The following is a 15,835-nucleotide window of genomic DNA, read 5'->3' as shown; positions in this document are numbered from 1 at the left end:
GAGAGAGAGAGAGAGAGAGAGAGAGAGAGAGAGAGAGAGAGAGAGAGAGAGAGAGAAGTAAAGGAGGTGGTGCAGCGTGAGCACGTTCTGAGAGATGCTCTTGCCCTAAAAAAAATTACCGAAGCACCTCCATAAAAACGATTTGTAGGTTCTGAAATCCGCCATTGAGATGGATGGTAAGAGAGAAGGATGGATATTGAATATTGTATGGAGCGATGGGAGGAATTACATGTTTTTTTTTTTGCAAGGACTAATGATAACCACTTATACTCTTGGCCCTAGATTTCTATATCACTCCATTTTGAAATGGAGTATTTTTCAACTTACCCAATTTTTTGTCTAAAAGTTCACGACTTATTTATCATTATGCTTAAAGATGGCCAGAGAAGCTATGACAAGGAAACAATGATTAATGTTGTTGATATATGTTAACTCTACTAATTCAGATAGTATTGTATATTTTCTTTCTAGAATAAAAAAAAAAAATCCTCATAATAGATGTTTACAGCATCGGAGAACACCGGAGAAGGTGTTTCTCCTTGTTGCAATTACTTTTATAGGGTCCGAATTCCCGAATAATGAACAGCAAGCCCCCCGCCTAAATCCTTGCCTGCAACTATAACTTTTTCTTTAATAAACGGTGACCTACAAATGTAGGTAATATAACCCCTTCATGACTGCGGTTGCCGGCCTTGGATGGCTGCCAATGCTACATGTGAGGTGTGACCATGGCCATGGTGATTGAAGTGGACATAGTAATCAAAGTGGCCATGATGATCGAAGTGAATATGGTAATCGGAGTGGACATTGTGATTAAAGGTAGGGTGCAATATGTCAGGGGTAAAATGGTAAAAAAAACATGATTGAGGAAGAACAACCAAATTTTATTACAAGTCAAATTGTACAATTAAAAAGAACTTAATTTGTGTTTTTAACATTCTGGGGAATAGAAAAAGAACCTACCAAATTCAAGTGTTCTCCTCCACTAGAAGTTCACTATTCCTCCGACATCTTAATTTTTTTATATAACTAAACCCATTTCTTAGACCTTTTTCCAAGAATAGCTCTACTTGTGTATCAAATTATCATTTGAATGCCATGAGTTCAAATCCCACGGTAAAAGTCCCACCCCTCCCAACTCTTGTTCGCTCTCCACGGTAGCTTTATAGTAAGTGAGTTGGAAGGGCAGAGTAGTAATATTAGTTGTGCAGTCGTCACCTCACACTAACCAAAACTGACGCTTTTATTTTCAACTGACTTAAATAACAGCACTAGTTGATGTATGCACAAGCCATTATCTTGCATTGATTGTACGAGAAATGCAGGTGAAAACTGTCTAAAGTTAAATAAGGATACTCTCCGCATACGAAATGCGGACGGATTAGTTGTCATCGAGAGAGACCAAATATGTTGGGTGAGTCCCACACATCTTGATTGATTGATTATTATTACGTTTGTCTCGAATTCTTGATCAGTTTGAAAGATTGACTCGTTTCGACATATTTTGGTGGTGTTTCAAATGCAACTCAATGAATTGGTCTTACTTGAAGGAGTATATACTTGTACTCTTGATATGTAAGAAAGAGAATTTGGGGATATTAGAGTTAGTGTTTTCTAGGAGAAAGTTCTTGCTATGAGTTAGTGTTCTTGAGAGATCTCCATTGTAACATTTTCTTACATCATATAGTGAATCATCTTCTTCTTTGCCTGAGGACATTGCATATCACATTAGTGTGTGTACCTCGTTGAATCTCTGCATCATCTTGTTTGAATATCTTCCTTTTTCTTCATGTTTGTTGGTGTTTGTTCTAACAATTACCTGCTCTATTATGTGCTTAGAGAACCCTTCCTCTAGACCGGTGCAACTGAAATTATTGGTCATGGACTAAAGTGTGATTTTCCTCTGCTTTATTTATTGAGCATACATATATGACTTTGCATGATTGAACAACTTCTGCAAACACCAATTGGAAAAGAAAGATTAGATTATCGTTAAAATAATGAATATTATAGATATTGGATATCTTCTCCGAGTCGGTGAAAAAAATGAAAAGCAAAGATAGAACAAGAGGTACCATTCTTCAATTAATTTTAGAATATAGAAGGAGGTAGCATTTTTTTGTTCCTCCTATTGGTTATAACATGAGGTAGTATTCTTTGTCTTTGTGTTTTGAGAATGTATGTGGTGTATGTATTTGTGAGAGATATTGGTGTGTGAGATAGAAAAAGAAAGAGAAAGAGGGGAATGGGAAGGTGAGAGATGCGTGCAAGGGAAAAGAGGGTCAATTTGACTAATGCTATGTGAGATTGGTCACATTTGAGCTCTAATGTGTTTCATCCTACTGGACTATTTTTTTTTTATTTTGTGCTATGAAATTTGTGCCACAGAAGAAACTAAAGTCTAGGGAGTTCATATTAACAATCATAGATGGCCATCCGCCCTTTTCAACCCTTTTCTGTGGTAGTTAACATGTACTACCTATGAGTTTGCCTGACCTAGACCCCTAACCCCTTCCTCGGACCACAATCTAACAAGAACCCTGACTTGTGGTTAAACATTTCTGATCAAGTCAATTATGTTTCTTTTACCCTATGAGTCCTAGACCCAAATATAGGGACAATTCCCAATCAAGAGACCGCCCGACTTATACCACTCTTTTTACAAGGAGAGAGATCCATGAGACCTCGCTAGTCCTCATAGTGGGGTATCTTCCTTCCCAAATGAAGTCTACTATGTTGACGAACTAAGGCTTTCCATCTGATGTTTATGCATTGACAGAGTTGTCATGTAAAGGATGGTCTCTTCTTTCCACCAAAAGTGGCTCTATCTGTGGATGGGAATCAAAATTGATCTTTCATGGGACATATGTAATGTCAATTTTGGGGAATGCCCTTAATGGTCTTTCATGGACACAAATCTGTTCAAGCTATGGACAAGAGTTGCTATCAGGTTCAAGCTATGAATCCAAACCCTAATCTATTTGATGAAAATGTTCTTCTTGTCCAAATCTAAACCTAATAGATGGAAGGTTAGATAGCACCTACCCAAGCTCCGTCAAAATCACCTTATCATTCTTTAGCAGCGACCTACAGTACTGGTTCCCAATGGCTGCACTCCTCTAAAAATATCTAAGAAACGTGCAGGCTTGAAGTTCTTTTTTCCCAGAATTAGTAGGGAAATGGAAGATGCCCATCATAATAATCCACACCACTTACAATAAACCACATGCATTGTATGCAGCATGGTTCTCATTTCTTAGAGAGAGAGAGAGAGAGAGAGAGAGATTTTGGCCTTTATTGGGGGACATGGGAGTGAAAGGAAGAGGACGTCTCATCAGAGAGAGAGAGAGAGAGAGAGAGAGATTTTGGCCTTCATTGGGGGACATGGGAGTGAAAGGAAGAGGACGTCTCATCAGCTACACAATAATGGAGAGGCAAAGACCCAAAAGTTATCAGTATTATCCGGCCCACCTTATCTATAATACTGGAGTACTTGAACAGTGAATTGAACCACATACCCTAAACACAAGGCTGTGCCCTCTTCAAGTCTCTCAAGAATCCCATCTATAGCGATTACACATTCAAGTTATCAGATTCAGGACCCTAACCATACATAGAAGAAAGACAAAACAAAAACATACAGAGACTTGGTCCCATTTGATCATATATGGTATTACTCTATTTTTGAATATGTCCTCACTACCCATCTTAAAATCTAACCAATGGGTCAATGAGGGACCACACCTTTCTTTGTAGGGTTCATAGTTGCATATATATATATATATATATATATACATATATATGTAATGTCCCATGAAAGATCAATTTTGGGGAATGCCCTTAATGGTCTTTCATGGGACATATGTAATGTCAAATTCCGTTATAAGTAACAATCGACGAGTAAGTTTTCCAGGCAAAGCCAAATTCTAGAATAGATATTTGAGTGGATCCATCATGGAGATTAGAAATATCAGGTATGTTAACATGTAATTTGCAGTTTCCTAGTTGCCCATATCAAAAAGCTGCACAAGTCTTCTCAACAGTTGTATACCTTGTCTCATGGTTAATGAATTTCTTTGTCAAATAGATGTGTAAACAATCTAGTAACGCTTGTTACTACCTTAACTGAACAATTAAAATCAAGAGATGAAACTTGGAGGTAGGAGAGAACGTGGAAGAATTTGTATTTTCCTTTTGTAGTCCGTATCTTTTATTATCTTCTTTGCATTATTATTATTTTTTATTTTATTTTATTTTATTGTTTTTTTTTTGAGAAATAAGTGAACTAAAATTTCTGTTGGGCATCATCGAACATGGAAGAAGTGAATAAGTTACGTGCACAAGATTATCGCCAACTGGTTGTGTAACCCCCGCATCAGCACAGAGGCCAATGAGCGCACGCATGGGTATATACACGAACGAGATTTTTGATTTCCCAAGGGGTGGCTGGAAATTTCATGTGCTCATGTGTCTAGGGCCTCTATGTAAGGATGTGAAATTGAAATCGAAATCAAAATCGTTTGCCAAAATTGAGTTGTGCCGTTTACACCAAAACCCTGAAACCATTTATTAAATGGTTCAGTTTTGGTTTTAAAACGAAAACCATGAGTCGATTTTGGTTTTAAAGTTTAAACTGTTAAACTGATTAACATATACGTAGTAAGTTTAAGTCATTCAATGTTAAGATCACATACATTAAAAAAAAAAAAAAAGTTTACATCAAATAACTATTAATAAAAGCAGATAACAAAAAGCAATTCAATTCAATATTACAATTTACATCCATTTCACCTACAAATTTTAAAGGTATAGAAGTTGTTTGGATAAAAATTAGAAAACATAAAAAACCATTCAAAATCGTTTAAACCGAAACTGTTTATGGTTTCGATTTTAATCTATGAAACCGTTTACTACATGGTTCGGTTTGATTTCACCTAAAAAATCTTGCACTGAACTGAATTGAATTGTATAATTGGAACCAAACCGATTAATACCCTTACCTCTATGTGCAAGGGCTACACGACCATGCAACCCTCTTTTTCCCATAAATTATTCACTTATTGGCTGAAGTTCAATCATTTTGGACTGATTTTGAGATTTTGGCTGACTTGGTGGGTTCTCTGTTATTAAGCCAAAACAAACAATTCTCTAGTGACTCGATTTAATTCAGACCGAGTCTTGTTAATCTTTTACTTTCAACCAAAACTACATTATTCTTGATCAAGTTTACGATTTCTTTTCTTACTTGACATGGGTGACTCGAGCTCATATTTTTTACTTGATCAGCTCACTCGAGGCAAATAAAAATATTGAAAACTTGATCAAGAGCGAGTCAAAGATTAATTTTCTTACAAGGAAAAGATCCTCGTCCGGTTGTGTGTCCAAACACATTGCCCTCATAAAAAGACAGCCCTACCCCTGTGTGGATCTTCATGCACTATCTCCTATGGGCTCAGACACTGGCATAGGACCACGCTGACCTGGCAGCAAACCTCCACCCTTTTCTAATTTGCAGAATATTGCCTTTTGGAACCCAAAATATTTCTTTTATATTTGCAAAATATTGCCATTTTAGAACCCAAAAATTTCCTTTATATTTTGTCAATGGGCCGCGTGATGGCCAACATTTCCTTCGAAACCGGTTGGGTTAACAAATGCCGGGTGAACGATAGAAACCAAATCGGGGCATTATAAAGCCATTGACCCTTTTTCCACCCTTTCCTTCGATCCCATCTATGGTGGTTTATCAATCACAGCTCCTGCAAATGAATCTGTCTTCGGAAATATAAAAGAATGAAACCCACGACGGAGCAGATCAAGGGAGTAAATTAGATCGAAGAGGGCAAAGGTAGCTTTGCTTCTTCTTCTTCATTTCTATTGAAGGAGGAGAGAAGCAATGGCCCAGATCTTCGAGTACTTCGTTGTTTGCGGGATAGGTCCAGAGATCCGATCCCTCGATGGGAACAGAGGATTCCATGGGACTGGTGTCATGTACTTGCCTTCTCTCCTCGATCAATTCCCTCCCTCTAATCACTCCCTTTACCCTCCTCCGCCGCCTCAGCTTCCCACAGTAAGTTGAAATAAGCTGCTATCTTTCGCTTCTCATTTGATTCCTGAATTAGTAATTCATGGTCTCTTGGATTTGTAACATTAGCTTCTCTGGTTGATGTTTGTAATGGAAATTTGTAATTAATGCTTTTACTTAAATGCTACTGCTGTTGTTCCATTATATTGAATTGTATAGAGAACTGGAATTTAGAATGCAGTTCGTGATTTACAGAACTATATATTTAGCTGTACAAATTGTGTTTAAGTGGAAAGATAAGGTCAAAGAGGATTAATGATGACTTGCGTATGGTGATCTTATAAATCTTGGCACAACCCATTCATCAGCCATGATGTTTTCTACGTAAAAACAGATGAATAAGGTCATTGAGAGGGCTCTTTTAAATTGCAAATGCGGATGTGAATTGGTGGGCAAGCCCAGCAATTGCAAAACTAATCAAACTAAGTAGCCAGAGGGCTGGGGAAGAGCTTCTAGGCATTATCCGTCGAAGAAAGGTTTCATGCCATTGATTTAGTTGTTATCTTAGGCCCACTGGACCATGTTATAGGATGTCAAAGGGAATAACTGATACGAGGCTGAGCCTTACGGTGCTCTCTGCTTTATGCCATGACAGATTGTTCTGGATTTCCACAACTTTCCCACCCTGAAACAAAGAAATTAAACAAAGGGAAGACGCATCCCAACTTCTGACCAATCCTCTTGTGTACTAATGAAGGAAAAAAGGAAAAAAGTTAATGCATTAAAACCCCATTGCGCTGATTGATTCATTATGTTGATGCATTTTTTAATTCCAAGAAGGAATTCTGCTAGCATACTCTACAGACTGCCTAATGGAACCCAAAAGCGACTTAACTATTTGGTAAAGAAACATGGGGTGGACTTGCATTGGGTGGTATTTTTCTATTCTGGGTTATGGCCTTTGAGCTTGATGGTTGCTATGTGGTGATATTCTTGGTTTCAGGATTGTGTAGATTGTGGAAACCAAGTGTGCATCAACGGTGCTTGTGTGGAGACCTTGACAACACTAGGTTTGGCCATGAAAGCAGAGAAAAGAGAACTATTGTCATGAGAGAATTTTTGGATTTCATCAGCCGGAAGATTCTAATTGTATAATTCCAGGCGCATATATTAATGAGTAGCTTCGGGGAATACTTTGAAGGCCAAATCCAGGCAAATTGTTGTCCTTAAACCAACTTCTGATCCCTTTCCCTTGCTGCTTACTATTGATTTGGCCCCCATGCATTTTGAGTTTTTTATTTATCATGTCTAGACCTCCATCATTTAATAGCTGAAGGTGGAATGCTGTAGTTGAGCTAGTTGAGGCAGGTTCCCTTATCAGGGGAAATTGAAATTATAAGGTAGAAGCTAACGATCTGGAGACAGGCATTCACTGTAGTAGATTTAACAAAAGTGGAACTTCTCGCTAGATTGTAACACCACAGAGTGGATAATGAGCATGCTCTCTTTGGAAAAGGATATTACTAGAGGAACCAATTATAAATTTACTTTGAAAGATTATTAATGCTGAGGAGATAAACAGGAGACAGAAGTCACATTTCTCATTGCTTAAGGAGGTCCCTACAACACTTCACATTTACGGGGTACCAAGCAAGAGTGTTCCATCTTGAAACACAAGATAATTAATAGATAGTTATTGAATGACATGGAAGAACTACTTTATTTTGTTATCCAACTGTACAAGTTACATATAGATCTACGTGGAAGGGTGGATTTCCCTCAGCTTCCTGAAGAAATTTGTACATTGGCTTCACAAGCCATTTTCGAGGGAGAATCCACAAAAGCTATGGAGGATCTAATAGTGACTGAGCAGCAAGCCTTGACTGATTTTCCGTCTCTTTTTTTTTTGGTGGATAAAATTCATTACCAAAGAGAAAAAGAAACAAGGGGGACCCTAAGGGGAAAGGGTATACAAGGGACGAGGCCAAAAAAAAAATACAAAAGCAACCACACCGTAGGGGGGGGGGTGTGGGAGATTCCAAGAGGCAATGATTAGCCGATTCTGGGTGAGTCAACATATTTGAAGGTCACTGATGGCAATTTGCTTTAACATCAAAGAGATGAGGTCCCAAATATGATGAAAAGATCTGGAATTGGAAGTCCATCTTCTGAGGTTTCGCTCGAACCAAATGTGATGAATGGCAGCGATGAACACAAGCTTACCCACTTTGTCACAAATTGAGGAACCACCAAAGGTAGTGTCAACCTAGATCCAGTCCCGCTGAAAAGGCAAAATCCTATGACGTCGAGGCCAACAATGAGCAAGAAAGCCAGTCCAAGTCTTGTAGGAGTAGAGGCAGTTGAATAAGAGGTGGTCCACATCTTCAATGACATTCCAACGTAGAATGTAGGAAGGGGAGATTGGGATATGCCTTTGGATGAGGAAGAACTGCATTGGAAGGCAGTAAGAGAGCATGCCAAGTCGAGAGGTTATGACGAGGAGTGTGAGATTTGAACCAGATCAAGTTGCACCACAGGATAGGAGAGCCGTTGATGCCAAAATAATTACCAACGTAATCAGTCCCAATAGGATTCATCATAAACTCCAAAAAAACTTTGAATAGATCAGATTCAACAATAGGAACAGATCTGAAAATATACCCAAATTAGGTCAAAACTTGCATGAAAAAGTGGGGCTGAAATTTGGATTGATTGTAGGTCCTATGTAGCCAAACAAACCCTCAAAATTTGATCTGATTCCGCTAGCTGAGTAGTCGGTTTTGATGATGGCATGAAAAATAAAACTTTCGGTGATTCTTCAAGTACTTGGGCTGGGAGTGTCGTATGATCCTCAAATTTGGATCAAGTGGTCCTCTTAAGGTCTTCAACAAACCCCTAAAATCCTGCAGCAATCAGAGATCTGGTCTGGGAGATACGCACTCGAAATCTCTTCCCAGGAAAACCTTATAACTGAAAATCGATAGGCTGTGTGTGTCTTCTGATCAGCAATCTTAGAGGGCTTCAATCTCACTTTAAATAGTAAACAAAGATAACAAATAGAAGAAGAAAGAAAAGAAGAGGGTAAGAATCGATTGTAGAAGAAATGGGGTAGAGGAATGGCTATCTCAGCCTGGGCCTCTCACCCACAGCTATCCCAGCTATTGAACCTCCTATCTCAGGAATAAGGAGCAACAATGGCTGTAAAATTCATTCATTCATTAATTCTCAAAGTATTACATCAACTCTTCTTATATAATACAGGGTACAACCTTACAATTTAGAAACAAAATCAAAATAGAAACTAACATGAAAATAAAAACTAAATGATATAAGTAGATAAATAATAACTTGTTCACTAAGAAACTAATATAAGACCATAAAGGACTTTTCTAGAAGACTAAATCTGACTTTGACCACTTGTTAAAAAAGAAAAACAAAAAGGGGACCAAATCACTGTTTATGGGTACTGTTCATGTGAACAGTAATTTCTGGTTTTGGGTTGGCTTGATGAGGCCAACATTGGGGCTGGCTGGTCTGGTTTGATGGAACCAGTAGCCCCCTTCTTTTGCAAGCTTGATCTATATCAGCCGCGAGCTCTCAGGAGATCCTAGGTTAATAAGGCAAAAATCGCCAAAGGAGAAGCAGACCTATGACTATGCCACCCCAACCAGTCGTCCTCCTAGAGATGCCTGGGAGGGAAGATCAAATAGGGCCTAACTGAATGGGGGAGGAGGTTGGGGGGGGGTAGTCACCATTTAAGATAATATCTGAGACCATGGCTAGCTTGTTTGAACTAACTGCAGATAGCTTTGTTAGCCACATGATGAAGGAGAATAGGGTGTCAATGCTGAGCCCGCATCAGTAGCCCGACCGAGCCCCGACACATTATTGGCCCGACCTAGACCGGCCGGATTAAGCCCGACATGTCTAGAAACTGGCATTCACGGTGCAGGTAGCTAGCCCGTTTGGGCGCCCGACCTAACTGACACATTTATACACCCGGCTTAAATCGACTCGTTGTAGCCTGACCCCCTTTAATACTACATAAAATTCCTATTTGCCACTGCTATTAAGAAACTAATTAAGCTTTCTTACCCTTTGCTTTGTAATAGGATTTGATTTAATTCAGCTTTGTTTTGTAAGTTGTAAGGTCATAATCTCTCTCTCTTTTTTTTTTTTAAGAACAACCATAACTTCGTATCATTTTTCTTCTTTATTAAAGATTTGCGTCACATATTTCTAGGCCTTCAACCCACTTAAGAAAAGAATTTTAGGGTAGGCACTAGTAAGTTTGTCTCGAATTCTTGACCCGTTTTGAAGAATGACCTGCTCTGACATATTTTGGTGGCGACCTGAATGGAAATTTTTCTAAGATCTGTGATGAAAGCAGAGGGATTGGGCCGATACGTCCCCGCAGAATAGTTCGACCAGATTGTTAACGACCTGATGGGTCGACCCTCAACTTGGAGTATATAATGAACTATCGTATTGTTGAGATTTGTCATTGTAATTTAGGGGGTTTTTCAAGCTAGGGTTTTAGGGCGAGTTTTCTCACCGTTGCTTAGGTGTAATCTCTCTTCTGCATAGTGAAACATCTTCTTCGCCCAAGGACGTAGCACACCACACCGGTGTGTGAAACTCGTTAAATCTCTGTGTTGTGTGGATCTATTGTCTGTTTATTTTTGTATTTTCTTGGTGTTTACTCTATTAGACAATTTTAAAGCCCGTCTAGAGCCCATTAAACTTAAATAGGTTTGTAGCTTGGTTAAGGCTCGTTTAAGGTAGCCCAATTCAAGCCCAACACCGATCGGCCTGATATAAATCGTACCATGCCCCCAAAGCTAGCTTGACTTAAATGGGCGTTCACGATGTAAGGTTTCCAAGTGGTCAAGCCTAACTAAGCCCGACCAAGACCGGCCCGGCCTGACCGGTTGACACCCCTAAAGGAGAATGCCAAATAGGTGCTAAGGGTCTAGCGAGAGTCTGTTGGAGCAACCACCATCAATCAAAACTGAAGATAGAACCATAAGCAAGGCCTAAACTTCAAAATCTTCTTCCAGCTCAAAGCAACATTCGAGATTATGGGAGCCGACCAAATAGAGTCTTTACAAAGATACCTAGAGTAGTTGACTCAAATACTTTTCCTACTAAACAACAAAGACAAAAACAACAACAAAGCCTTATCCCAATTTAATGGGGTCAACTACATGGATCCAACCAAAGACAGGGAAAGGAAAAGTAAAAGTTAAAGGAAACATAATACTAAGAACATTAACAAAGTAGAACACAGCTAAAGGGGGTCCGCTACCTGGATCCTCGTCCTCCAATCCGCTCTATTCAAGGCCATACTCGGGACAAGGCCTAAGTTTTGCATGTCTTTCCTCACTGCCTCTCCTATAGTCATTTTTGGCTTGCCTTTAGCTCTTTTGGATCCTTCTATCTAGATAATCACTCCTCCTTACTGGTGCATCCAATGGTCTCCGTTGACCATAACCATACCATCTCAAACGACTTTCTCGAAGCTTATCATGAATCAGGGCAACTCCCAAATCCGCTTTAATATGTTCATTCCTTGCCTTATCCCTCCTAGTTTTCTCACACCCCCGTCTTATTAGTCTCATTTCCACTACACAGTTTATTAATATGCCGCTTCTTAACTGCCCAATATTCTGCCCTATACATCATAGCTGGTCGTAAGATTGTCCGATAGAATTTTACTTTAAGTTTTATCAAGACAAGTCGGTCGCTTAAAACTCCAGACACACCCCTCCACCTCGTCCATCCCACTTTAATTCTATATGACACATCATCCTCTATATCGCCTTCTTTATTAATGATAGATCCCAAATATTTGAAAAAGTCAATTTGTGTTAATTTCTCCTCTTTCATTAGCCACCGCGTCATTATCTATCATAGTGTGACTAAAATTACACCTCATATACTCCTTCTTTGTTTTACTTACCTTAAAGCCTCTTGATTCCAAGGTAGATCTCCATCACTCCAGTTTAGCATTGAGCCCTTTTTTGTGTCATCCATAAAACGATATCGTCCGCAAAAAGCATTCGCCATAGAACCTCACCTTGAATGCTTTTAGTCAACTCATCCATAACAACCGCAAATAGACAGGGGCTTAAAGCTGACCTTGATGTAGCCCAATAGTAATAGGAAACTCTGTACCTTGACCGCCCTTGGTTCTCACACTTTTTACCATGTTAGCATACATATCTTTAATTATATCCACATATTTACTCGACACCGGCCATATTAAATCTCTAGATACTCTATCTTAGGCCTTTTCCAAGTCAGTAAAGACCATATGGAGGTCCTTCTTAGCAGCTCAATAGGTTTCCATGAGTCTTTTAAATAGATAAATACCTTCTATTGATGATTTCCCTGGCATAAAACCAAATTGGCTATCCGAGACACTAGATTCTCTTCTCAAGTGAATTTCAATAACCTTCTCCCAAAGCTTCATCGTATGGCTCATAAGTTTTATACCTCTATAGTTATTGTAGTCCTGAATATCCCCTTTATTTTTGTAGATGGGGGTCGCAATACTTCTCCACTCGTCTGGCATCTTCCTTGTACTCATAATCTTGTTAAAATGGTTGGTTAGCTATGATACCCCACAAAGTCCTAGGCTCTTCCAAACTTCTATTGGTACTTCGTCTAGGCCTGGAATCTTTATGACTTCATCTTTCTTAAGGCATCTTTAACCTTAGCCACTCCAATCATTCTTACATATTTATGGCGTGTGGTGTCTTGGTGAGAAAAGCACTCAACCGTGTTAGATCGGCTCAAGATGTCTCCATTTAGTAACTTGCAAAAATAATAACCTCATCTCATCACGATGTCTTCATCCATAGCTAACACTCTACCATCTTCATCTTTGATACACCTGATATGTTCAAAATCTTTGCTCTTCATATCTCTTGTTTTAGCTATCTTATAAATGGCTCTTTCCTCAGCCAAGTCATCATATTTCTTTGCTTTTGCTTTCCTCACAAAATTTCTAGCTTTGTTTCTGGAAGCATAATATTTCTTCTTATCACCAGCTTCTTTAGTCCTTTTCCAAAAATCTTAAAACAATCTACTTATACTTGATGGTAGTCTGGACCTCCTCAACTCACCACCAAGTCTCCTTAAGGGCTCGGCCAGTGCCCCTTGATTCCCCTAGGACCTCTTTAATGACCTTCTTAATACATGCTGACATTTCGATCCACATCTCATTGGAATTTCCCTTGCTATCCCACTTTCCTTGTTTGGCCACTTTATTAGTAAAAACATCTCGGATGTCTCCTTTTAGTCTCCACCATCTAATCTTAGAGCAATCATGTTTCATTTTCTTACGAGTCTGTGTACAAAGCTGCATATCAAAGACCACCAGTCTATGCTGAGAGGTTATACTCTCCCTAGGTATAACCTTACAATCTTACTAACAAGCTTTTAAATCAACATGAGGATATCCACTGAGTTGATGTCTTTAATGCACACAAGGCACAAACCGCTCCCCTCTTTAGGGAGACAAACAAAAGACTAAAAGGTGGGATGAAGAAACTTGGAGCATTAAGATCCTTTCAAGAGGAAGGAGCACATAATAGCCTCAAGTTTCACAATAATTGCCTTAAGGAGACCAAAGATGCCTGGCCAATAGATGTAGGTGGCCTGAAGGACCGATCTGATCAACTCAAGACAACCCGCATAAGATAACAACTTGCACTTCCAAAATTGGACCCTGTTGCACATAAGATCAATTATGGGGGTACAATGGTGGGCAGTCAATTTGGAGGGGAACGATGGAAGCCCAAGATATGTTACCAGGAGAGAGCCAAGAGAGAACCCAGTAAAATCTTGAGGCTAGCCTTAACCTTCTCTGAAACCCCAGATAAGAAGAGAAGGGATTTAGAGATGTTAATGCAAAGCCCAGACATCCACTCAATCTCCCTCTCTTTACTAAGCATTGGTGTGGTATGTTATTTTGAAAAGAGATCTATCCAAGGCTTTGTCATTTACCGCATGTGGAGGGATACTTAGATTGAAGTAGCAATCCGACATTCATTACCTGCTTCCTGAAATATCAAGTGCCAGTGATTTTAGAAATTTCAGACCCTTAAGTCTGATAGGTAGTACATATTTCCAAGTCGTTAAGCACTAGATCAAGGGTGTTATAGGTCAAGGAACTAATCTCGGGTTTTGGAGAGGGCCAAAACCACCAAAACCTGGCCAAAACCAGGGATCAATTAGGAATGATCTGATCCCAATCCCAGATCCCAACATTCAAATCTTGATGGGTTTAGGGTGAGGTTGGGTAGATGAATGGTTGGAAGTTTAAGATCTTTGACCAATTCCCTATACTATCTTTGTTGATGGGGGGTTTACCGGTGATGCTTTTGGGATTGAGAATGAGTGGGGGGATGTTTGATTTCCTATGCGTAGGAGAAATATTTTGGATAGGGATCTGTAAGAATGTGAAAGATTTTTTAAGTGCCTTTATGATTATGAGTTTCAGCATCTTGATAGTGATAGAAAGGGTTGAAGCCTGAAGGATGCTGCTTAAGGGTTCTTTTCTAGAAAATATGAGAGATATTCCTTTTAATGGGATTAGCCTTTTTTCAGACTAACCTTGTCGTATGGTGAATCACCTATGCTGTATGGAATGATTGGAAGGTCCTTTTTTGGAGGTGGATTGCCTGTGCCCGCTTCTTTTGAATAATTTACCTAAGAAGGAAATTTGGACATATATATATTTATATATAGCTTGGCTTAACATCTTGCTTGGGAAAAAGGATCCTTTGCTGATGTTGGTTTCATGCTTATGTTTGCTGGAGCCCTTGAAAGGTATATATATATATATATAGCTTGGCTTAACATCTTGCTTGGGAAAAAGGATCCTTTGCTGATGTTGGTTTCATGCTTATGTTTGCTAGAGCCCTTGAAAGGCATTCAAAGGTATCTAACTGGTTAGGCTTGTTTACTGGATCCCCCAAATTTTCCTTGGTTGTTGGTTCCCTTTGAGATGCTTGGCTTTGATGGTGGCACACAAGTATATCAGTCTTCTTTTGTGGTAGGACTAATTTTCCAATGCATTGGGATTGGTTGAGTTGTTTTTTTGGCTGCAACTTGAATTGAGTCTAGACACATTGTTTATGTGGTGTTGCTTGTTGGTGAGCAATGATATATATTCTGTTTGCATATGCTTATTCTGAAGTTTTGTAGACTAAGGCGTGCCCAGTGTACTAGGCTCTTGCCATTGTGGAGTCTGGGGAGGGTCATAATACGAAGCCTTACCCCCGCTTCGTGGAAAGGCTGTTTCCCGACTCAAACCCACGACCACTAGGTCGCAATGGGGCAAAACCTTACTGTTGCGCTGAGGTCTGCCCTCATATGAAGAGCTAGACTAACTAACGAATTTATGATTTCTATTGCATAAGAAAAAAAAGTTATGATTTGCGTCCTATTTATCTTAGGGTGGTGAATGATTTCACATTATTTGCTGCTCAAAATAAAGCTCTTCATCTTCATGGAAGGGAGGGGATCTTTGTGATATTGGAACAACTAAGAGATCTTATGTACATTTCCAGATTTCCTCCCTGAGAATTTTTTATCCATTTCCAGTTATTCCAATTTTGGTTTCCTGTAATTCCTCCCCCATGTAGCCGGCCCCATTTAGTTGGGATAAGGTTATGATTGTTGTTGTAATTCCTCCCCCATGTCTCCATCCCTTTGTGTCTATTAGGTAGTTATTTAGAACAGTGTTTGTGTTTGATTCTTTTTCTTCAGGGGTTTCCTCATTCCTTTTTTTTTTTTTTT

General features: G+C 39.3%; 1 protein-coding gene across 1 annotated transcript; it reads left to right on the top strand.

The window, feature by feature from the left end:
* The first annotated feature begins 5,632 nt into the window (after window positions 1–5,632).
* Window positions 5,633–7,309, top strand: LOC122066710 (DENN domain and WD repeat-containing protein SCD1-like). Its single transcript, XM_042630553.1, has 2 exons — window positions 5,633–6,070; window positions 7,029–7,309. The coding sequence occupies exons 1-2, from the start codon at window positions 5,897–5,899 to the stop codon at window positions 7,134–7,136; spliced, it is 282 nt and encodes a 93-aa protein (XP_042486487.1). The 5' UTR covers window positions 5,633–5,896; the 3' UTR covers window positions 7,137–7,309.
* The last annotated feature ends 8,526 nt before the right edge of the window (window positions 7,310–15,835 follow it).

Source organism: Macadamia integrifolia, unplaced genomic scaffold, assembly GCF_013358625.1.
Source record: "Macadamia integrifolia cultivar HAES 741 unplaced genomic scaffold, SCU_Mint_v3 scaffold2542, whole genome shotgun sequence".
NCBI classification, from domain to species: domain Eukaryota; kingdom Viridiplantae; phylum Streptophyta; class Magnoliopsida; order Proteales; family Proteaceae; genus Macadamia; species Macadamia integrifolia.
This window is presented reverse-complemented; position numbering and strand designations above follow the sequence as displayed.